The sequence below is a fragment of the Naegleria lovaniensis genome, assembly GCF_003324165.1.
Source record: "Naegleria lovaniensis strain ATCC 30569 chromosome Unknown tig013, whole genome shotgun sequence".
Classification (NCBI taxonomy): domain Eukaryota; phylum Heterolobosea; class Eutetramitea; order Acrasida; family Naegleriidae; genus Naegleria; species Naegleria lovaniensis.
Genome location: NW_025407836.1, coordinates 53,233 through 76,101, shown reverse-complemented (window position 1 = coordinate 76,101; position 22,869 = coordinate 53,233). Strand labels below are relative to the sequence as shown.

The following is a 22,869-nucleotide window of genomic DNA, read 5'->3' as shown; positions in this document are numbered from 1 at the left end:
TCCAATTGCAGAGACATGTACTTTTTGCTACAGTTGTAGTAAAGATTGAGTGAGATTGAATTATCGTATCGACCATGATTGAGTTTGACAACAGGTTGTTGGCTGTCAGTGATCAAAAAAATAATTGTTGCTGTGAACTCGAGCGCTTGGAAACCTCTCGGAAACATTCATCATTGGCATTCTTCTAACATTATCATCATGGCTTCTCATTGGCAACACTACATTGACAAGTATGTACTTATCATTATTCAAAATACAATAATTCCAATTTTAACAAAATTTAATTTTTTATTAATGATGAATGAATGATCGAACGTGTTGTCATAACTGTCATTCTCCACTCCCATCAACAGCAACATTGTAAAATCCCGATATTTTTCACATGGAGCCATTCATGGTCTCAATGGAACAAAATGGGCGCAATCTTCAGGAATTGACATTTCGAAAAATCAAATCAAAACGTTGTTATCGTATTTAGAGGAAGAACGAGAACGAAAATTAGAAAATCGAATGAAATCTACAACGTTGAATGGTGTGAAAAAATCACATTTTGAATCTCCGTTACATCATTCCAATTCCGATTCTGTTCTGATACAATACGATATTCATAACAATAGTCATCAACAAGCTACAAGTAATAATCATACAGGAGGATCGAATCATTCCAATTTGAATGAGCATGACATATTGAACTCTCTCGTTTTTTCTAAAAAAGGAATTTTTTCACAAAGTGGAGGAGCAGCAGGAGCATCTGCTTCATCCAATTCTTCTTCAAATAATAGTGTTTCCAATAGTTTTTCAAATAACAATACGAATATTGGATTAGAAATTAATTTTTGTGGAAACCAATTTTTCAGAATTATTCAAATCGATCAATATAGTGCCCTGTTAGCTTCTTGGAACTTTGGAGATGATACTTCGACGGCTTCCCTTCCATTAGCAAAGGTCTTCGATGTTGAACATGCCAAGTTCTTAATTCCTCCGACACATGTATTCTATTGTGTGACAACTTTGAAATGTATCTTGACAGGAATGGTGAATTTATCAGCACTCCATTTTCAACATGAAGACATGACCGTTCAGCAACAATTTGGAACTGTTCGAAAAACGTTGGATAAATTTGCTGATTATTTAATTGAATCAGGATTTTAAATGTCAAAGATAATATTTGACACTTTTTGTAATGTTAACTGTTAAAATTAACCAATATTCCCTCCAATTAGGCATCATGGACAATACGTCTTTTCTCTTTGATTCAATAGTATAGAAATAGCATAGAAATTAATGTTGTAAATAATTAATTTAAACAATTATTTGAATTTTTCTCCAAAAAAAAAATGTTGAACATTCTTCCATTCCGAACTTCTCTTTTCGGAAGACTTTCATGTTCTTCTTCATTCTTCGGATCATCATCAACCACTGCATGGTTTCATCAACATCATCCTTCGTTTCTTTTATGTACTAGAAAAACGTTCTTCTCTCATCAACCCCATCATTCCTATGCAACCGTTGTCGTTTCCAAACGACCCAATCGCAAGAACAACGATGAACATGATGATGATGAATTGAATGATGATATTCCTTCCCAATTACCATCCTCCGTACAACCTTCCCTATCGGAACATGATTCTTTTGTATTGTAAGTATTCATAATAATATTTCTCATCGTGATGATGAGATGAATGATTCATCAAATTTCTTCCTTTTTAATCTTTTTTTTATCATTTTCATGATGTAGAACTCTTCCCGTAACCTCCACCAGACAAAAAATATTTAAAGAACTTGGTCATTTACCTCCCGTATTGAATCAAGTAGAGAAGGAAAAAAGAGCTTGTTCCGAACGAGTTTCAAAATATTTATCGAGAATGGGAGTGTGTTCCAAGCAACAAGGAGTGGAATTGATTAAAGAAGGAGTTGTAAAAGTGAATGGAGAGGTTGTTACAGAGACAGGTTGTAAAATTAATCCGTTTTTTGATAGTGTTACGGTTAGAGGTGAAAAAGTAGGTGGAATGAGTATTTATTATTTAATTGTTGAATTATTTAATTATTTAATTATTGAACTATTGATGTAATTATTGATTTTATTACTTCTTTTGAATGAATGATAATGACTTATTTAACCATTTATTACTTTGAAATGACACCATTTAGATTAATAACGATAAAGTATTGAGTCATGTGAAAATTTATGCCTATCACAAGCCACGAGAAGTTTTATGTAGTCGAGTTGACAATCAAGGAAATCGCGAAACATTATATCAAAGACTTGAACGACTTGGATTTGGACATTTAATATCAGTGGGACGACTGGACTATAATTCTGAAGGACTTTTATTATTAACCAATGATGGACAGCTTGCACGTCACTTAGAACTCCCTCAAACAGGTCTACAACGACATTATTTGATCAAAATTCATGGCAAAGTGACTCAATCCATGTTAGATTCACTTCGAAAAGGATCTAGCATTGAAGGAGTTCACTACGCAGGAATGGATGCGACTATTCACAGAGAGGGAGAAAAATCGAGTTGGATCAAGGTAGTTTTACATGAAGGAAAAAATAGAGAAATTAGAAAGATTTTCCAACATTTACATTATCCCGTGAGTAGGATCATTCGAATTCAATACGGGCCCTACAAGTTGGAGAATATTCAAAAAGGACAGCTCAAAGCTCTTGAACTGCACAATGACATGAAAAAGTATTGCAGTTCCATCAGTAGACTTTCCGAGAAAATTATTAAGGATCGAATTGATGAAGACCAAAAAGAACAACGACGACATTCGAATTGATGCAGAGCTCAATAAAGTGACACATATATTCAACGAAGGTCAGTTCACACATTTGTGTTATTTCAATGAAAATAACATTCCGGTCAATTTTAGTGACCAGGTTTTACTTCTTTTTTGCAACCGTTGGTGGAGCCATTGAAGTGTCCATCTTTTTGAATTTTGTCTCTGCTGAAAAATAGCTTGTCTTCTTTTTCTCATGCTTCTTCTTTTCTTCCTCGATGAGACTTGGATTCAGAAGCTCCATTTCGTTTTTATCATTGATTGCCATAGATGTGGCTGTACCAGTTCTAATAATTTGCGTTGCAGTACCACTTTTAAATATCGAAGTGCTCGACAATGTACTAATACCATCAAAGTATGCTGCAGACTCTGAAACTGAAGCACCAGCAGCACTTGAAGAGGTACCCAGAGGTGTCTTGCTCGTTTGCTTCTTTCTATTCCTACTTTCATATTTTTTACCGGCAGAGAGAATGGCACTCTTCAATCGAAGGGATTGACCGAGTCCTTTGGCTCCTTCTTTCATGAGCATGGTACCTGAGCCGTCACCAATGTAAGAGTCATCAGTTCCCTCAGTACCAAATTCCAATCTTTCATATTTCTTTCGAAGTTCTGAAGTTCGTGACAACTCCTTTTCTATGGCTGATTTTTTACCTCCTCTGTTGGTCTTCTTGATGGCATCTGGTGCTGGTAGTGGCTTGTCTTCTTTTCTCTTTGGTGGTTCCATGAGTTTTTTGATAAAGGCAAGAACATCTTCTCTGAGTTTGTGTCCTTCAGATCCATCTTTTGCGGAGTTACAGCTATCGATTCGAGCTGCTAGAGCACATTTTGTAGCCACTACTCGCGAAACTTTCTTTCGTAATTTTTCACGTGGAGGTGTATGCTCCATTACTAAATCGCACAAACCTACAAAGCCAGTGTGTCGCATGTGAGAAAAGTCACTTGCATTATATGAAATTAGTTGAGTGGGTAAGTCTTGAGAATCTCCAACAAGGTTAGCCTTTCGTTTTGGTAACATGCTCATGAATGTGTTCGATGATAAGCCCTCAAGTTTCTTCTTATCTCGTCCTAGACATTGGAGAACATCGGCTGATGTTTGTGACAGGGATAAAATACCTCCTGCTGCTCCAATGAGTTGCGCTGCAATTCTTGTGCCTACAAGAGCGCTCAAATTTGGAGCTACGTATGCCATTCTCATGGAAACATAGTCCAAAATGTTCTCTTTAGATTCATCCAGTTGCAAAATGTCTCTACATAATTGTTCAATTTTTTTCCACTTATCTTCACTGAGAGAAACAGTAAAAGTTCCTTCGTTGGCAGCTGTAACTTTTAAAATCATGATTGTGGAGGGTGGTAATAAATCGCTCAAGTCAATATCAGAAAAGGTAGAGCTTGTTCCTCTTGGAGCTACCAATGGCACTCCATTTCCAATTCTTAAAACTGTTTGTACATAATTTACAGGATCTGTCACATTATTTTCCAAATCTTTAAACTTTTCAGCATAAAATCCTTTCAACTGAATAAATAAACTATCAATTTCTTGATCTATGGAAAGAATGTATGAATTGCTAGCTAAAATATATGGATATTCCTCATCCTCCTGTAACGAAGCTCCTGTTTTCAAAATTTTTCCTTCCGTTTTTGTAAATTCTTTAATTTTGAACATGTGACGATTGAAAGTTGCGTCCTGTAACAGTGCAGAAAAGCTCGTTATGGGTGGTGGAATTGTTGGAATTGTATTTTTTAAAGATAAAACGTGAAGGTTGGATATTGATGGTGTCGTCGTTCCAGTAGCACTGCTACTTGCTGCTGTAATGTCAGGAACAAAATGGCTGTGTGATCCCGACGAGAAAGTGCTCATGGATGAAGTCGTTGAGAGGGCATCATGATCTTGATGGAATCTATTCTGAGAATTTTGATTTAAACTGTTCAAATGAAGAGGTGCTCCCGAGCTTGAGGCTTCATCTGTGGTTGTGGAAGCACCATCATCATCAAGCATCATGGATAATTGTGAATGACCCTGATGTAGTTGTGGATGAAATATCATGCTGTTTGCAGAAGAAGATGATAATGCCGAGGTAGGTGTTGGAGGTGGTGGATGTTGCAACAACGAAGATGATCCGAGAACAAGTGCTGCTCCGCCCATACTTGTTGTTGTTGTTGTAGTAGGGTGATTAAAAATTCTTGATCCTGTTGGGAAAGCTCCTGCTCCACTCACTGAAGCCGATGATGCATTGGTCGTGGTGGATGAAACCGATGGAGCAGTATCCGAGGAATCGGCCACATCCGCAAAAAACTCATCAAGCAACGACATAAAAATTTTTTTTTAAATTTAATTTGAACAAGCATTGAAAGCGTGCTGGAAATTGTTCAAGAATGAATTTTATTGTTCACAAGCACGGATACAAGTGGTGATGATGAAAGTGAGAGAGAAAAGGGTGTTCCAGATAATTAATGGAATATACCGAAACGGAATGGATCATTATGATGAAAGGTGAGAGTGGAGAATTTGTTGTTCTTGCTGCGTTGAAATAACGGTTTTTGAATGTGATGGTGGTTATTATCGGTATTCTCTCAAAACTGCTACTGTGGGGCATTGGACTACTAGAATATTCTCCACCTCTCTTCAACAACCGTTATATTTCAACTACGTGTTGTTGCAACAACAAGAACATTATTGATCTTGGTCTCCGAATGTATTCTCTCCGCTGTAGGTAACATATAAAAATCCATCATCATCACGTTGTTCCTCATACAATTGACTCATCAGAGCAGCACTAGGAGGTAAAACGTTATTCACGAAAATGAAAATATTCGTTGTTGAATCAATCTTGATTCTCTTACGAATAATATAAACGAATTGAGCAACCGTGAGATCGGCTGGCACCAAATACTTCTTCTTATCAATATCAGGGAAGTTTGATTTTTCTGCCTTCTCACATATCACTGGAATACGGTCAGAGTATCGTTGTCTGATTCTGCTGGCTTCGGCCTTTCTCTTTTCAAAGGTATTTTCTGGGTCGTCCTTGTATTTCATGGTGTGTTGTTGTTGTGGTCAGAGTGTGATGAGATATTTTTTGCTTTTTATTTCTTTCGTGTTTGAGCACGGAGAAGAAAGAGGACGAAACTATTTTGAGCTTCTAATTCGAAGGCTCCTTTGGTCACCTCGACTCGGGCAACTCTCTAATTTCTCTCCAAAACCTTAGTTCTTTGCTCTCTCAACAGATTTTCTTACCTGATATTCCAATTATGAAAGGGCAAGCCATAGTTGTGAAGAGGATTCACATCAGTGACCTGTTACCAGCACAAAGAGATTAAAATCATTGACCTTTTAGCTTGTGCCTCATGGAAGACTGTTTTTTAAAGAAGTATGGTGTTGTCCTCTTCCATCTTGATGTTTATTCTACAAATTACTGCGCTCAATAATCCAAATGAATGATAAAATTCCTCACATGTTGTTTCACTACAAGTATTTCAAAAAAGTCACAACTTGCATTGAAATGATCTCATTCACATTATCAATCTCCCAAATTAAAACTCAAATCCATTACATAATTTCAAATAATTATTATAATTATTACTCATTATTCTTTTCCACCACAATATATGGATCTACCCATCTTTTCCGCCTCTCTTCCTCAGTACCTTGCAACACGTACTTCCTCAATCTCGAAGGAATTGACATGCTCGCTGCCATCATGACGAGTGCAAGTCCCAATATGCCCACTCTCACTTTATACTTTTTCATATTTTCCACCTTGGATAAATCATCGGCACATGAACCTAACACAACTCCTGTAATAATAGAACTCAATGCAAAGGCATTAGTTTCCATGGCTCCCCATGCCATTCCAGGAACGACTACACTATGAGTGGGATCCTTTTCATCATACCAAACTTTGACTCGTGTTCCGGGAGGCATGTATTGAGGAATGTTTAATTGTGCAACATCTCGTTTGTCCAACCCAAAGAAGAGATTGGAATAAACCTTGTTGTGGAGTGTTCGATAGGCAATAATTGGTGTTGTTGAGTTTGAATGCTCCGATGAATCTTGATGTTTTTCTTCAGCTTTAAATTCAATCACTGGAACGATGAGATGATTGGGATCCCGACGATCATAGGTCTGACCATGAGGCTCAATGACCGTTCCGACGGTTTCTTTAAATCTCGGAGTGGTGCTATGATAGCCATCCATGAAAGGTTCCCATCCCATGGATCCATATACGAGACCAGCAAAGCAAAAGGCACCTCCCAAGATGATACGAGAGGTCCGATTGGAGAGTGAAACGTTTTGGCTTGTGTTGAATCGAAACATTTTTTAAAAGTGTTTACAATTTGTGTTGGGTTTAACGATTGCATGATTCGAAATTTTGAAACCAATCGTGATGGTAATGAAGCATGATGAAAAGAATTTATCATTGGTCTGGTAAATTTCATGAAATTCCGAGTTTGTCGTGTGAAATTCGTGTATAGACATTTTTTCACCAAGATCTTTGGTCAGTTGAGTTTTGTATGTCCACATGGTTATCATTGAAAAGTGAAACCATACAATGTATCCAAATTACATTCGGTAAACCATCCTGTACATCTGTCACTAATCAAAACTTACACCAAACCATTACATTCTGTACATCTATAAAAGGCAAAAACCAATTCCTTGAATATTTTGCTATCCTTTTTCTCTAAATGAGTTCATCATTAATCCTTCTCCATTTTGTCCAAATAACACTCAAATACCTTCATGTCCTTTTCCTTTCAACGACCCGTACTTCAACAGATGCATCGTCCAGTGTTATTCCTTTTTCCATTTCCGTGGAAACACCCAAACCACGTGTAGGAACAATAATCCGATCTCCCCAATCGAGACTTGTTAACGAGGACAAACTTTTTACCGTCGCGCTTAACATTCCATTCGTTCAATAATTCTATTTGTCCTTCTGCAGACGCTCTTTAAAGTTACCTAAGAAACATTCCATACGTACGACTGTTTGCTACAATACTGTATTATTAATAATAATAACATTTCTCACACAACCATTGGTGGTCAATCAATATGAGGTCCTTTTTGAATCAATTTCACAAACTCTCGATTTTCTCCCGATTTGATTGGTACGATCAATATGGGATTCTCTTTTGGAATCTTCTTTGAATATCCTCTGCGCCCAGAATCTTTTCGTCATTTATGGTCGCATAAAAACCAAAAAACACGTTGTGTCCTTCATCACGTTGATGGGATTTTGGAAGCGCGCATTAAAAAAGATCGTGTTTTTGCAACCGTGCGAGCTCATACAAAAAAAAACAACAAACGTGCTCTGCTCTCGCTCTCTCGGATAGCAACGGTTGCTTGAAAGACTTAAAAGGCTTTGATGGGAAGACTCAATAATACACAAAGACTACTACTATTACTTGACTCTTGCATCTCTTAGCAACAAACATAACAACAACGAATAACTTTTCAACGACTACTGAAATCACTACAACAACAACAACAACGACTACTTCTATCTCTCTCTCAATTTGACCACTCTTGATTGACACAACATGGATCTTTGGTATTGCGAGAAGGAAATTGAAAATGCCGATCGTATGATTGAGCAATGGAAAGCTGAAATTGGTGAAGGCTTTGATGTCAACTTTATGCGTTATGAACTTCTTTCGGAAAGTTTGAAACATATTCAAAGAGAAGATGAATGCACACTTGACAATGACTTGGAGGAATGCGATGATGAGGAATGGGATGAAGAATGTGAAGAATATGATTATGATGCCTCTCAACAAGATTGTGCAACTCCGATTAGTCCTGCTGCAGTCTCTGCTTACTTTAGCTTTGTGAGTGAATGCAGTGACGACGATGAGGAGGAGGGAGAGGATGATGAGGAATATAGTGATGACGACGATGACGACGATGAAGTCACTGAAGAAGATTACGAAGAGGATTGTGATAACGACAATGTGTCATCATCAGAATCGGAAGAAATGGATACCTTCAATGTTATCTGTGACCAAACATGTACCTTCAAATTTGAATACTCCTCTACTGCGGATTCGACTTTATCCGAAAAGGATCATCACTGCGAACAACAACAACTCGACGATTCAACCAACGTAAAGACAATGCAAGATTTCATCCACCACGAATATATTGGTGGATTGTTGCACGAATTGGGAGGACCTTGTGTCACTCGTTCCAATGCCAACGCGGAATATGATTCGATTGAAGATCATTCTGAGAATGAACAACCAAGCACGAATTGTGACATTCTTGATGAAAACGAAACATGTCTCAATGAACAATCCTTGCTAAATGAGCATTCAAGCACTGTTCGTGATAATAAACAAGCAGCAGATTTCAACAACAACGAGACTTTTTGACTTGTTATCGTAAAACAATTCGTGCGTGCCACGAATGGAACTGGAAATCCTCTGAAACTGAGTGTAAACCACTCGACAAGTTCTTGCTACTGGAGGTATCAGTCCAGAACGGATTTTTGAGATCCTCCTTAATGAACATGAAAGAAACCTTTGTCTTCTATAACCGGAACATGGAGTTGGATTGGTTTTTTTTTTTTGAAATATGCCTTATTTTTCGTAGAAGTTTGTGACAAATGTGAGAGGTTGACCAAAAACTTTGTTGGAAAGACCACGTATTAGTAATGCGCGCAAATGGAGATGGGTCGGCAGTGAAGCTGTCTTTAAATGGGCCACACGTAAAAATATGGATCATAATACCAATAATTATAAATGGAAGGAGCGTCTAGTTTCGGATTTTCAGCACTCTTGCAAGATATTACTAAATGACGATGACCTAATTGACCTTTAGGTCCATGTGAACAAATGTCGTTGAGCAACAAGAGCTGAGGCCTTTGCTTTCATTCTGTAAGGAACAGAATTATCTGTTTGTTTAATTAAACGGTTCTTGATTTCGTATGCAACTCTTTCAGTGTGTGTTTTCGAAGCAATCTCGACAATACTGTTGAAAACAACAAGGAAAAAATCTGATATTCACTCTCGTTTCGGTTTGAGGAAATCAATCGTTACAGGCATATACACTCGGATGACAGGTAATTCTCATCATCCTGGAAATGGTCCACACCACACCAGACGATCGAACATTCTTCATCTCTCTAGAAATTTCCTCCTACTCGCCGAAAGAGGAGTCCCAATTATTACATTGGAGATTGAAACATGGTCCTCTTCCAACAATAAAGTTTGGCCTTCATAGATTCAAGGTCCATCCCAAACACTTCAAGTGTCGTGGGGAGTTTCAATGTAACCTCAGTGTGGTTCGTTGCCAAGGAAACAGCTCCTGAAGTGGAAACTCTTCAAGTTGTGAAACTTTCACTCGTGACACCTATCTGTTCACACCAAATGGCAGTGATACACGTTCACAGAAGGAAAGATGTTCTTCTTCTTTCCAAAAACAACACATGCAAACAGAGAGAGTTGGTATCTCTTTGACCAAGTGTCAACAATAAATTTATTGAATCAATTGTGTTTTCTCATGAGAGAATATTGCCAAATCATCACTGAGGAGTCGACTACTTTTACCACATCAAGAAGACACTCATCAACAACATGACAACCATCATCATTCCCATCACTTGCAAACTCTTCACAGTACTTGCCTCACTCCAACAATCAGTGGTTGGTAAACTATCGCATATTGTACTTGATGTACCACATGAACTGGCCAATCTTTGACAAGCACTCTTACAGACTTTCATTTGCATAGTATCAGTGTTGATATATTGTGAATTTTTAGGATCACAAACAGCACAAGCAGCCATCGCCATTTGTTCATAACAACCTTGAGAAATGATTTTACCCAAAGAAGCACTCAAGGAAGCAGCAGAATCTTCTTGAGCAGTACAACAGGAGGATGAGGCAGTGGCTGTACAGAAGGTACAACCTGAACATGGGGCTGGGTTAGCGAAAGGCTTTCTGTTTTTACATTGCTGAGCGAGAACGGAATGGTAGGAAGCTTGCAAAGTCAAGACACAGAAAAGGACAAGGAAAAGACACAAGGAAAGGCGTTTCATGGTCATTGTTAAATAGTACTAGTAGTAGTAGTAGTAGTAGTATTAGTATTAGTTGTTGGATTGGTTTTTTTGAATGAGCCTTTGTAATTCAGGCGGACAGGAGAGATGTTTTATGTGGTTGACCAAAAAAATTTCGGCGTAGGCCCGCCCCAATGAGGAAGATGGAACACAAGCTCATCGTCGCGTAGTATTTGTCTTGAAATGGTTACTTTTAAAATTTGTAACGTGATCCGAGGAGCTCATTGGTCAAAGTGAAGGAGCGCTTTGAGCCCACTACGATAACAAGAAATGGTGGCTCTACAACTTTCCATTAAGGAATTTTTAAAAGAGTTTTTTGAACTAGTAAATTTCCTTAATGAAATACTGTAATGCTGAATGGTCATTGTGGTAAATTTCATAAAGGAAATTTTTTGATTTTCATCGACAGGAGGGACGTCACATTTAAAAATATTGAATCAAGGGAGTTGGAAACTCAAGTGTCCTTCCATTACCAATAAAGAGCTGGCTCTTGTATGAGATGGACAATATAGAGGAATATTCGAGTACCAGATTTAATTGAGAGGGTTTTTGATAGTTATTTCTTGTGAGAGGAAGTCAAATTCACAACTTGAAGAGAGCATTGATGAAGATGCTGAAAGACAGTCTCTTAACGAATTGATCAAATAAATACCTGTTCATCATTCACTCAGTTGAGAAATTTACCACAATGACCACTCAGGCATTGTGAACAAATGTCCTACGGTTCGAGGAAATTCTATTAAGTAAAGTATTGGGGACTGTTTGCACGATGTTTGAGAATTCATGTAAAACGACTTGTCAAAACGAATATTTTATGTTCACTGTTTATTTGTGAAGATTTTTCGTAAAACCATGACATTTAATCACACTTGATGGATCGGTAAATGTTCTTAACAAAGGTTAAACTCGACAAAAATCCAACAGTAGCCATCATTAAGAATACTGCCAAACATAAAATAAACGTATATCCAATAAAAATAGAAACTTGCAAAATTCCTGACATGCCACTGTCCACAAGATAATACATGGAATAGGCAAAGATGAAAATACTGCTAGCTCCACCAAATTTAACACTTCTCCACCACCAGTGATGATTTTCTTGCGAGAGTGTCAAGTAAATGAGTGAAATGGTGATACAGCTTGTAACAGTAATCAAAATAATGACCACCATCAATACAATTGGGAATGGAACATGTCCATAGTGACCCCACATGCTCAAATACAAATAGTGCAACTCAATATAAATGGAGATGAATGGTAAAAATCCAGCAACAGATGCCAGCACATTTTCTCCCTTCCACCAAACCACTGGAGGTATTTCACGTGGAACCTTCTTGGTTCTACATGGTGCCTCAAATCCCTTAGTAAAGTTCTTACCTGTAATGGCACCCAACAAGAGAAGTGGGAATGACACTGCAACATAGAGTGCAACAATAATTGCAACAGTTTTGAAAGGTAAAGCAGCTGTAGATCCATATGAAACAGCAATGGTGTTCAAAATTGACCATGTTATAGCCATTGGAAGTGTGAAAACGAGTAGTGTGGTTACAGTATTCTTGATCCATGACTCACCACCAAACTTTTTGTAGTAGCTACCGGAAACATAACCATTAATACCGGTGGTAAGAGTGTAAACAATAACAAGTGATGTTGTAACTGCCTTGTATCCATAATCTTGATAGTATGCTCCCAATGCACCCAAGAACAGCAAACAAAAAATGAGTGATAATAATTGAGCTCCATTTCCGAGAATGGCAGATAAGAGATTAATGTTGGAAGGGAATCTAAACACATCGGCGTGTAATTGTTTCCATCCGGTTTCTTCTTTTTCTTGAGAGTCTTGCTCCAAGTCCATTGCATCATAATCCTTTCTGAGCATTCGGATAATAATAAATGTCAAGAAAGAAGTCAAAACTAAAATAAAAATCAAACTGTTAATCACTGAGAACCATTGAATTTCCAACTCTTCGCTGTTAAAGTTCATGTTGATAAAGTAATTCACACGTGTAACGTATTGTTTTGTTGTTGATTTCCATTCTGCAGAGTATTTGAATTTGATTTGAGTGACATCATTTGAAGTAACATCTACCTTTGAGGATGGTGTAGCGAGGGCAGTAATCACATGATTTCCATTGTAGGTCAACGAGAACTTGTAGCTGTTGTAAAGATAGTACTTGTTTTCAAGTGAGTCATAATAACCAATGTGAACAATCATTGGAATTCCATCATAGTACATGAGCATTAAATAATCATCTTTGATTGCTTGTCGTAATCGTTCCAAATCTTCCTTCTTTAATGATTTGGCACAAAGTTCGGTTTCAGGAGGAACATCCACTGTTTGATGGGTAATAAGAGTGATAAATATATGATGATAATGGGATAATTTTCGGAGAGAACGAGGTTGATGATGAGAGAAAGTTAAATAATGATTCGAGCACAAGGATCACGACGATAAAAATTCCAAACAATATATAATTCATACATTGTTGATAATGATCCGTTCAAAAAGGTACGGAAATGATTATTTCTTCGTTGTGTTCCATATTTTGAGTGATACGTACCTTGAAATCCAATATCATAACTTGAAATGACAGAATCACCACTTCCAGTGAGCTCCTCTCCCAAAGATGTTGCAGTAGAAGCCTTTACATCACAAAAAGGCAATTGTTTATAACCATAGGTTTCGGATGGATTTCCCTTGCTCCATAACTTTTCAATCACTAAATCAATGACATCATAACGTTCATACACCGAGTCTGTTTTCTTTTGTCTGCTACCCGCAGATTTATCCTTTTCTTCTCCCAGTACAACAACAACCACTCCGGTCATCATCATCATTCCTATTAAAATCATCATAGCCAAGGAAGCTAGACTTCTCTTTGCCATGATGTTCCGTCTTGTTGTATCGTTGAGAGTTCGGTTGGGAGATGTTAGAAGTGTGCGAGTCATCGTGATGACGTATTTTTTTTCTCGTTAGCCACGACGTGATCTTTTTGGGATGAGCAAATAACTAATGTGACCCCACCGAAGAAGCTCTATCAGTGGATAACTATCTTCAACACCCATCAATATTTCAATAACTAATACACATCAAACTCAACAATCTTGATTTTATAATAACACACACTAGCGCAATTCTCGCATTTGCAAGTTGTTGGATTCGATCGCAATCCATTATTATTTAACTTTACTACTAAAATTTGTGTATCGAAGATGATTTGAATCTTTCATTGTATGTTTAGCAAGCCAAGCTGAGTCATATGATTTCCATTGCAACACGTAGCATATTTCAACCGTTAGAGTTGTTATTTCGAAACCTATGGTAAAACAAGTATTGTGGTCTGTGAAAGTTGTGTCAAAATTTTCTTCGAAGGAGATGGAAGTCTTAATTACGATTTTTCCATCGTTTTAAACAATACCCGCTCTTCGTTTGCAAAAAAGTTGACCAATAGGATTCACTGTCAACGTTGTTGAATACTCCCGGTCTTCAAATTGGCTCTCTTTGAAATGCATGAAAAAATTAGCTAACGGTGTGGAGTTGTGATTTTCTCTTTAAAATACAAAAATAGAAAAAAATAGCAACAACAACAAGCCAACAAAACGGTACACAGGTCACCCACTTGCTGACGGTTTGTTATGCGTAACAGTTTCAAGCAAAAAGCACACCAAAACAGTGAAATGTTGTATTTATACTAGTACTTTATCCTTAAAAATGTTGGAAAGAGAAGCATATTAGTGAACGGACAACCTGACAATCAGAGCTGAAAAAGTTCAAGCACAAATACAAAATTATTGCCGAAGAAAATGCTAAATTGAAATTGCAAACGAGAGCCATTCTACAATAGGGCACCAAAGAAATGGTATGCTGCTTTGATTGATCAAATCCGGTGAACGTACGACGAACAGAGCTGTAGGTGAATCATTTACAACAAATGCTGCTCGTGATGGAGAATAGGCTGGAAGAGAGGTATTACGGAGCAGTGTTCTGCTGGTCCCTCTAGTTTTTCGATAGAGCCACCATTGTTTTTTTGAATGTAATCCGGGCGTTATCCAACACGTTACCCAAAAAACGGCCGTCCAATCAAAAAGCTGGAGTCACATTAGCAAATAACAAATACAACAAATCACAGTTGGAAGCCAGGGAAAGGACCCAACAATGGTCTTAAAAACAATGATCTGTCTGTTGAATGGAATCATTAACTCATGGAATTAATTTTCCTGAACACAGGATTTCAACTGAGCTAGATGCCATGGTTGCGAACAAAATATAAAGATCTACCAGTGCACTCAAAACAACCAAAATGCGACGGGTTTTTCCAACCGTAATAAACCTTTATTTTAAAATTGAATGTATGCTGCAATTTCTGATCGATTTCAATGGGTGGAAGCGACGGTGAGAACAATCAAGATGATGGAACAAAGAATAGAAGGACTGAGTTCATCCTGCTCTTGAAAAACTCAAAGAAAAATTGTATAAAACAACATTGAAGATTGAAACTATCATCAAGTTGCCAAATGAAGAGTCGATTTGAATCGATTACTTGCTCCTTCACACAATTCCAAATATCTTGGGGAGAATATTTACTTGTTGAGATTGGTCGAGTTTTGATATTGTAGATTCATTCTCACATACTTTTGGATGGAAATTAGGCAATTCAAGAACTCAAATTATAGTACATGATTAATTGTTAATTTAAGAGCGGCCATACATTCCCCAGGGAGTCTGAGGTTTTAAAGGACTGCTCTTGGGTCCTGTTGGTGCTCTAATTCTTGATTGTCGTGCTGATCTTTGTAAAACACGAATGCTTTGTAATAAGGTAACAAGTGTGTGGGGAAATATTCCTCTCTCGACGAGTGATGACTGATTAATATAGTCCTTTGAAAGTGCTTGTGATTCTTTAACTTTTCCAATTGCTCTTGAGAAATTGTTGAAGTTGAAATCATTACAAAGTATACATCAATCTCTTGTTTGCCGAACTTTTCAAACGCATTATCGGCAAAATTGTTCGTGTTTAACCAATCTACAACATTCAAACAACTATCATAATTCCTGTGCTGTATAAGGAACAGAGAAGTGCGATTGTGAAGTGAAGTTTGTAACCAAAAGTGAGCATTGACACAAGGATGGGTGCTTAATGTGTATGAATACACTTCCGAGAATTGTTTTCTGCATTTCGAGCAGTCAATATCATACTGCGCCACGTCTGAGCCTTTAGTAATAAATGTCTCTGTGAGATCTACAACTTTGAACATTTCTGTTGTTGCTGGTAACGTAAACAAATAATCTTTATCCACTCCTGTCACGCATGAGGGAAATAACTGTTCAATGGTGATTAAGAAGTTACCACGTTGTTGCAACATAAAAATTCTATAACAAAGACATTTCAGATCAATTCTCTCAAAATATCGTGGATCAATCTCAAGTTTGGTTTTTGGTAATTTAACAGCAATGTATGAATCTGCTCTGATCACAAGTTGGAAATAATGTGGAGCAATGTACAATCGTCCATTTTCAGTGAGATAAATCTTTCCTAATTTAAAAAGATCTTGTTCTTCATTAGTCAACGGTAGCGACAAGCCACAAAGCAATCGTGCCACTAACGATTTTTGGAAGGTATGGTTGGTAAATTTTGTCTCCTGTCGAAGGTATTGTGAAACCTCTTCATCAACCTGTTCTTTCAAATTGGGAAACAACGTGGAAGATGACTGTTTCCATGTATCAAAAGTGATAGATTTCATAAAACTAATTATTTTGTTTAGAGTAAGCGTGAGAACTTCTGGTATTACCAACGCCTCTAATAACATAATTCCCATAGACCGCACAATCTCTGTTGTCTCTATTTCAAGCATATCAAGCATTGAAGTTTTGCACAAGAACATTTTACCTCTAAAAACATCTTTCAAAATGTCATGTAAATTTGACGGGCTTAATGGTGGTAAAAAAAATTCTTGATTACCATACTCGGGTGCCTTAAATGCCAACTCTTCATACATAATTCCTGACAATATTGGAATGAAACAAATATTATTTCCCAAATTTTGATTCAATTGCTCCGTATTTACCATAAAACTACCAATCGAGTACAGTGGTAGTTTCCATTTTTCTCGAAAGATGCTAAAAAGATGGTGAACTGCATCAACGCTTATAGACCATATTAAAATCTCATTATCTTTAAGAAATTTTTTGAATTTCTTTGCAATATTTTGAATTGTGAAAAAATTAGACTTGGTATAAATAGGTTTGAACCAATGACCCAATTCATTCACCAATGCAAGTACTTTTTGCTAAAATACGTAATCCAATAATCTTTCCTTCAGTTATTTCTTTTAAAGGATCACTCTCAACCTCAACACTTGTCAAATAAGAACCGTTATCCAAAGTCATATATGTGTGGAGTTTACGATAGTGTAATCCATTATTGTTTTTGTCGCCAATTTCATTGATGTCCATATCCATGATAATGTTTTGGACTTCATTGCATGCTCTTGTTTTACCATTTCCTGTTCCGTTTGACATGATTCCATATTTGAACGAATTTTTTCTGTCAATAGCAGCTATTTTGTTTTTGTGAAAATGTGTAATATTTGCTTTCACAAGTTGTTTAACTTTGAATTTAAAGTCGTCTCTGTTATAAAATCCTTTCATGGTGCCAGAAGGAGGTTCATATCTTTGTTCCAACTTTGTTTCAAAACACTGCTTCAAGTCAACAGAGAGGAATGTTTCCAACCATGTAAAAGGGTCATCAAGAAATCCGAACGGAAGTTCTTCATTGTGTGGTCAGTATCTCTGTTATTTCATTCAAAGTACTTACCATTAATGCTTGGCTGTTCAATGAAAACCAATGGTATCTGTATCTTGTTTTTTGCTACCAAATCGGCTTTTACCCACTCCATCAAAGCTGTGCAAGTAGATGAATCAATTTCCATTCGGAGAGTTTTGTTCACTAAATCAACATCAGTCAATGCACTACCATTCTGTTCATTCTTCTCCAATTCATAAATAATCCTTAATAGAAATGTTCCATTAAACCCTGCCTGATACAAAGGCTGAACTCGATCCTCAAGTAATCCAGCACCTCCTATTAATTTTTGTTTGCAGAGTGCCGAATCCCATAACCCAAAAAGCTTGGGAATTAATGTATTGTTGACCCAATTAACAATGGTTGTACAAGTATCAGAAAGACAAGGATTAATCATACCAGTGTTGTCTTTGGCTTTGTTTAGAAGTTTTTCAAGAGCATGCTTGTCGTTGTGTTTCCTGATATCCTGTACGATATTGGCAAGAGAGGTCCCATCAAAGCCTGCGTTATATAAGGTCCGAGCTTTCTCAACGGCCAATGATGCTCCGCCATCTAATTTCTTCATACAAAGCAGAGAAGCAACTTCATGTGCTATCCATTTCTTGTAATTGTGGAACGAGAGAATCTTCATGGATGATGCACGATGAAATTGTCCAACATTGGTGGTTGTGTCATAGGATGATGAGGCACTAGCATCCATTGGTACATGAGAATCATTAATGCGAAAGCTTGATGAAACATTGGTTGTGTTAGATAGAGTTTTCTTCTTTGTTTTAGGCTCCATGGTGTTGATTGGGGTTTCTTCATCATGATGCTGTTCGGAAGTATGGTTGCTATTTGCTGTCTCCATCTTTCTCTTTCGTGCCGATGAATCATCTATTTCTTGAGAATGTACATCCATTTCCATGTCGTTTTTTGGAGCGGTTGAAATGATGCTGTGTGTTTGCGGTGGTATCATGATGATAATATTTTTCTTCTCGACTGTAAAGGTCGGATTTACGTTGATTTCAGAATTCGAGTACTTGACTTCATTTTTTTGACAGGTTGAAATGATGTTTTTGAAACACTCCGGACAATTGCCACTCTTGTTCCATTAAGATGTGCTCCTGATAATTCTAACTGGAAGAAAACATTTGTGGAGCTAGTCCACAGTTATCTTATATGAATAGAGAGAACAGAAATAGCTATGAATTGCAAGCAGGTAACTAATAAATGCAAATTATTTAAAGTGCTCAACCCCACTCATATGTTTGTCACAATCGAAACTCTATTGCCCTTCATTCGTTCAGAACAAGTCTATTGTTCTCTGCTAAACTTCCAAATTTGATCAGTAATATTTCTTGAATTATTCAAACGATATTTCAAAGAACAAACGTTAAAAAATACCTTGTGGACTGTCCGTTTGTGTCACCCAACGCTGGTGGTGGTTTTATACATCATTACCCGTTACTGGACATGTCATTACAACATGATGATGAAAAGGAACCTTTGGAAACCATTGCATCAACAACCACACTTTCCGACAGTTCATCGTTGCAACAAAATTCTGGATGGCTCCGAACAACACACCGTTCGGACGACACGACTCCATTTCAACACACAGTTCTCACCATGAGAAGGAATTTACATTCAAACAGCTCCGTTGCTCCTTCAAAATTTCATAATCTTGTTGATGATGATTCTCATAGAAATTTACCTCCACCCAACGTTGGGTCGTCCAACACTCGGACCATTTCATCATTCTTAAAAAAAATGTATTATTACAGTACTAATGGTGAATGGGATGAATCATTGGCCAATGATTACGAGGATCATGGGAATGATATTGAAAGAGGAGTACGAGAGGGAGTGAATTATGAAGAGTTTAGAGATTCAACTCCGACATTACTTCATACAGATGATCAAAATCATCAGGTCATAAATAATGATAACCTCAATGAGGGTGATGATGAGATACCATCACACATCAATTCTAATAGTGATCAGAATTCTCATCGATATTTTGCGGAACAGCCAAAAGCACAATATCATGGATTAAGGAAGAGAAAAAAATTCAGTATTAATCCATTAAAAGCTTGTTTGGGAAGTACACTGACGTTTATTTTATTGGGAGTCATTGCAATCTTTATATTACTAATGGTACTCTTGCTGGTAGGTTATTTTATGTGGAAAGAACATTGATCGTTGACTGGCGTCTGGTAATAATATTGACACAACTACTACAAATTTATTGGGTATTTATTGAACTATGATATTTTAATATTGACAACCTTGTTGGACTCGATGATCCTTTATTTCTTCAACATTTAACGCATTCTCCAAAAATATACACTTTTAATATGAACCTTGCGATGTAAACTAGGTGGAAAAACCAAGACAAGTTATCATAGTCTTGTCAATTGATGGATTCAGATACGACTATTTGGACTTGTATCCACAATATGTGCCGACTTTGTTGAAAATGAGACGAGAGGGAGTTTATATTGACAAACTAAAGCCCTCGTTTCCAACTAAAACTTTTCCCAATCACTATACAATAGCAACAGGTCAATATGTACAATCTCATGGAATTACCTCAAACAAATTTTACGACAAGAATGCTCCTTTTGATTCGAAAGTTTTCACACAACAACTCACTGACCCCTTTTGGTGGGAACAAGGAGAACCAATTTGGATTACCGCTCAAAAACAGGTTGGTATTTGGCAAGAGAATTGTTTTTCCATCATGATTGAACACTTCGTTTATTGTTATTAATCATTCATTCAACAACCCTTAAATCATGGATTTTCAACATATATTTTTTCAGAAAATATCCACGTATGTATTTTCACAATTTTCTTCTGGAGAATAGAATCACCTTATCTCTAATTATTCCATCTCAGTGCCTGCTATGATTATCCTGCATCAAATGTTAAAATTCAAGGCATGTTTCCGACCTTCTACGAACCAATTTACATTCATGACAATTATGACATTCAGAAAAGAATTGACAAGTTAAATACATATTTAAGCATGACCAAGAATCATGAAGCTCTCGCTCCTAAATTAATAATGTATTATTTAGGGTGGGTTGATGACGCTGCCCATTTTCATGGCATACCCGACCCTTCTAAAAATCTCACCTCTGAAAGTTTATATTTTTACAATGCTCTCAAAATGGTGGACGATATGGTTGCAAATATATTTCAAACCATTTCTGCTTTAAAATTGGAAAGTCATGTGAATGTCATTGTGTTATCGGATCATGGCATGGAAAATGTGAAACAAAAAGAAGATGGAATTTGGATTCAACCCATGTTAGATCGTTACTATTCATATATGAACATGGCACCACTTAATATTTACTCGATAGCAGAAACATACACTTCGGGTACTTTGGTTGATTTCTATGTCATGCCAAATAATACAGATCACAGTGCACGTCAATTAGCCATCCGTACGCTCTATGAAGGAATTAAGGGAGCCATTGATTTGTTTTCTTACAAGTGCAAAGTTTACACAAAGGAAGATATGCCATTCCGATTCAAGTATACCAATAATTCGAGAATACCTGACGTTTTGGTAGTGAGTGACATTGGTGAATACAGTGCACTTGATTCCATGTTTTGGTGGGGAGAGAAAGCGTAAGTAACATTTTGTGCTCTTTATCAATCAAACTTGTATTTTCAAACATCAATTTTCCATCTCTATATTCCACAAAAAAACAGAGATCATGGATACGACAATGAAGAACCTACCATGCAAGCTTTTTTCCAAGCTTTGGGACCTCTTTTCAAAAGTGGTGGCATCAAGGCCTATGACTCTGTTTCCAACATTCACATTCATTCACTTCTTGCGTCTTTACTCAAAATCAAACCTTCCACACGAAATGAAGGAAATTTGGATGAAATCAAAAATGTATTATCGTATGAGGACACTAAATAAGAGAAAGCTGATGGTTGTGTCTTTGTATCATTCTCGAGTGGACCATTTGTGTTATGTTGTCATTTTGTAAATGAGATGATCAAGCGCCAAAAATTTTACAATTTTTTTATGGACCCTTATTTGGCCACTTATTTTTCCCAACACTAAAAAAATGCAACAAACACTTCTCGCCTTTGGTTCGCATATTTGTTTGAAATTGAGCCGAAAGAAGGCTTGTCTTGATCCGAGTACCTCGACAGAAGAGTCCACCACATCAAGTTTCGTGATGGAACGAAAGGGAGAAGGCTCTCTCGTATTTTCTGAAAAATCCGAGTACGGATCCGATGAGGATACGTTTCTGATTACCATGCCTGGAGGATTACTTCCGTCCTATATCAAACCTATTCATTACGGAGAGCCTTTTTGTATGAAGCATGTGGCAAGTCAGAAATTTGTAGTGGTGGCAGGCTCTGAAGGAAAACATTTGGATTGTGTCTTTGATTTTGTATGTGCTAAAGGAGAGGAAGAAGTGTGTTTGGTGCGGAGGGAGAGACCTTTTGAGAAAGGTTCAAGCGAAATGATAGATTGTTCTGATCATGGAGATGAAATCATTCTTCGATTGGGAGATGGCTCGGATTATTATCCCTATGTGTTTGTGTCATGTTCTAGTATGAATGATTTGAGAGTTGCAAAATTAATTTCTGAACCGGAGCATGCCTGTGTTGCGTCAGTGACAATACAACGTGAATTTACACCTGATCAGTATGATGAAAAGAAATATGGAAGATATACTTGTCTCTTGAAGAATCATTTGATAAAAGAGGGTGATTACATTGGAGCACACCAAGCCTTAATATTTGATGCTAAAGAACACGTAATTTTGAGCTCGTTGCCAATACCCCAAAATGAAGAAGAGGAAAAGCTAGTTCCCTCACTTGAAGAACTCGAACATCTGTTTAGCACAATTGTGAAACGAGAACATGTTTCAAACGCGTCTACCAAAATTTGTTTATTGGGAAATGATTTCATTGTTCCAGAGGAGAAGGAAATGCTTCTCATGCTCTTAAAGAAAGCCTATGTAGACACGTGCGCAGTTTGGAGAGCAACTCGAACTCTCAACGATGACACACAATTGAGAGTACTTGCAACAGTGATTGACGAGAGGTATCTCATCTTGGCAAATTGTTCATCAGACTTGGACGTTTTTATGAGAGGTCGTTCTCTGATGGCCTTGCTTGTCAAACGAAGCGTTGACAATGGAAAATTGTTGGATTTTTAGAGAATATATTCGAAAGATCAAGTTCATTGTTCTTAAGTGTTT

General features: G+C 37.1%; 12 protein-coding genes across 12 annotated transcripts; 5 read left to right on the top strand and 7 right to left on the bottom strand.

Annotated features, from left to right (window-relative positions):
* Positions 1 to 198: 198 nt before the first annotated feature.
* On the top strand, positions 199 to 1,152 carry C9374_001850 (uncharacterized protein; the record flags this gene model as incomplete). The annotated part of the gene is made up of 2 exons (XM_044691203.1): positions 199 to 230; positions 354 to 1,152. 2 exons carry the CDS (start codon positions 199 to 201, stop codon positions 1,150 to 1,152), a joined length of 831 nt encoding a protein of 276 aa, XP_044550807.1.
* Positions 1,153 to 1,337: 185 nt separating this feature from the next.
* C9374_001849 (uncharacterized protein) lies at positions 1,338 to 2,790 on the top strand (the record flags this gene model as incomplete). Its single annotated transcript, XM_044691201.1, has 3 exons — positions 1,338 to 1,639; positions 1,739 to 2,000; positions 2,152 to 2,790. The coding sequence occupies 3 exons, from the start codon at positions 1,338 to 1,340 to the stop codon at positions 2,788 to 2,790; spliced, it is 1,203 nt and encodes a 400-aa protein (XP_044550806.1).
* Positions 2,791 to 2,893: 103 nt separating this feature from the next.
* Positions 2,894 to 5,101, bottom strand: C9374_001848 (uncharacterized protein; the record flags this gene model as incomplete). The annotated part of the gene is made up of 1 exon (XM_044691200.1): positions 2,894 to 5,101. One exon carries the CDS (start codon positions 5,099 to 5,101, stop codon positions 2,894 to 2,896), a length of 2,208 nt encoding a protein of 735 aa, XP_044550805.1.
* A 360-nt stretch (positions 5,102 to 5,461) lies between these two features.
* C9374_001847 (uncharacterized protein) lies at positions 5,462 to 5,824 on the bottom strand (the record flags this gene model as incomplete). The annotated part of the gene is made up of 1 exon (XM_044691199.1): positions 5,462 to 5,824. The coding sequence occupies one exon, from the start codon at positions 5,822 to 5,824 to the stop codon at positions 5,462 to 5,464; it is 363 nt and encodes a 120-aa protein (XP_044550804.1).
* Positions 5,825 to 6,364: 540 nt separating this feature from the next.
* Positions 6,365 to 7,102, bottom strand: C9374_001846 (uncharacterized protein; the record flags this gene model as incomplete). The annotated part of the gene is made up of 1 exon (XM_044691198.1): positions 6,365 to 7,102. The coding sequence occupies one exon, from the start codon at positions 7,100 to 7,102 to the stop codon at positions 6,365 to 6,367; it is 738 nt and encodes a 245-aa protein (XP_044550803.1).
* Positions 7,103 to 8,328: 1,226 nt separating this feature from the next.
* Positions 8,329 to 9,159, top strand: C9374_001845 (uncharacterized protein; the record flags this gene model as incomplete). Its single annotated transcript, XM_044691197.1, has 1 exon — positions 8,329 to 9,159. The coding sequence occupies one exon, from the start codon at positions 8,329 to 8,331 to the stop codon at positions 9,157 to 9,159; it is 831 nt and encodes a 276-aa protein (XP_044550802.1).
* Positions 9,160 to 10,331: 1,172 nt separating this feature from the next.
* Positions 10,332 to 10,826, bottom strand: C9374_001844 (uncharacterized protein; the record flags this gene model as incomplete). The annotated part of the gene is made up of 1 exon (XM_044691196.1): positions 10,332 to 10,826. The coding sequence occupies one exon, from the start codon at positions 10,824 to 10,826 to the stop codon at positions 10,332 to 10,334; it is 495 nt and encodes a 164-aa protein (XP_044550801.1).
* An 877-nt stretch (positions 10,827 to 11,703) lies between these two features.
* On the bottom strand, positions 11,704 to 13,730 carry C9374_001843 (uncharacterized protein; the record flags this gene model as incomplete). The annotated part of the gene is made up of 2 exons (XM_044691195.1): positions 11,704 to 13,178; positions 13,406 to 13,730. The coding sequence occupies 2 exons, from the start codon at positions 13,728 to 13,730 to the stop codon at positions 11,704 to 11,706; spliced, it is 1,800 nt and encodes a 599-aa protein (XP_044550800.1).
* A 1,845-nt stretch (positions 13,731 to 15,575) lies between these two features.
* On the bottom strand, positions 15,576 to 16,910 carry C9374_001842 (uncharacterized protein; the record flags this gene model as incomplete). Its single annotated transcript, XM_044691194.1, has 1 exon — positions 15,576 to 16,910. The coding sequence occupies one exon, from the start codon at positions 16,908 to 16,910 to the stop codon at positions 15,576 to 15,578; it is 1,335 nt and encodes a 444-aa protein (XP_044550799.1).
* Positions 16,911 to 17,103: 193 nt separating this feature from the next.
* On the bottom strand, positions 17,104 to 18,602 carry C9374_001841 (uncharacterized protein; the record flags this gene model as incomplete). Its single annotated transcript, XM_044691193.1, has 2 exons — positions 17,104 to 17,609; positions 17,657 to 18,602. 2 exons carry the CDS (start codon positions 18,600 to 18,602, stop codon positions 17,104 to 17,106), a joined length of 1,452 nt encoding a protein of 483 aa, XP_044550798.1.
* A 794-nt stretch (positions 18,603 to 19,396) lies between these two features.
* C9374_001840 (uncharacterized protein) lies at positions 19,397 to 21,569 on the top strand (the record flags this gene model as incomplete). Its single annotated transcript, XM_044691192.1, has 5 exons — positions 19,397 to 19,795; positions 20,007 to 20,336; positions 20,452 to 20,462; positions 20,528 to 21,268; positions 21,353 to 21,569. The coding sequence occupies 5 exons, from the start codon at positions 19,397 to 19,399 to the stop codon at positions 21,567 to 21,569; spliced, it is 1,698 nt and encodes a 565-aa protein (XP_044550797.1).
* A 151-nt stretch (positions 21,570 to 21,720) lies between these two features.
* C9374_001839 (uncharacterized protein) lies at positions 21,721 to 22,827 on the top strand (the record flags this gene model as incomplete). The annotated part of the gene is made up of 1 exon (XM_044691190.1): positions 21,721 to 22,827. One exon carries the CDS (start codon positions 21,721 to 21,723, stop codon positions 22,825 to 22,827), a length of 1,107 nt encoding a protein of 368 aa, XP_044550796.1.
* Positions 22,828 to 22,869: the final 42 nt, after the last annotated feature.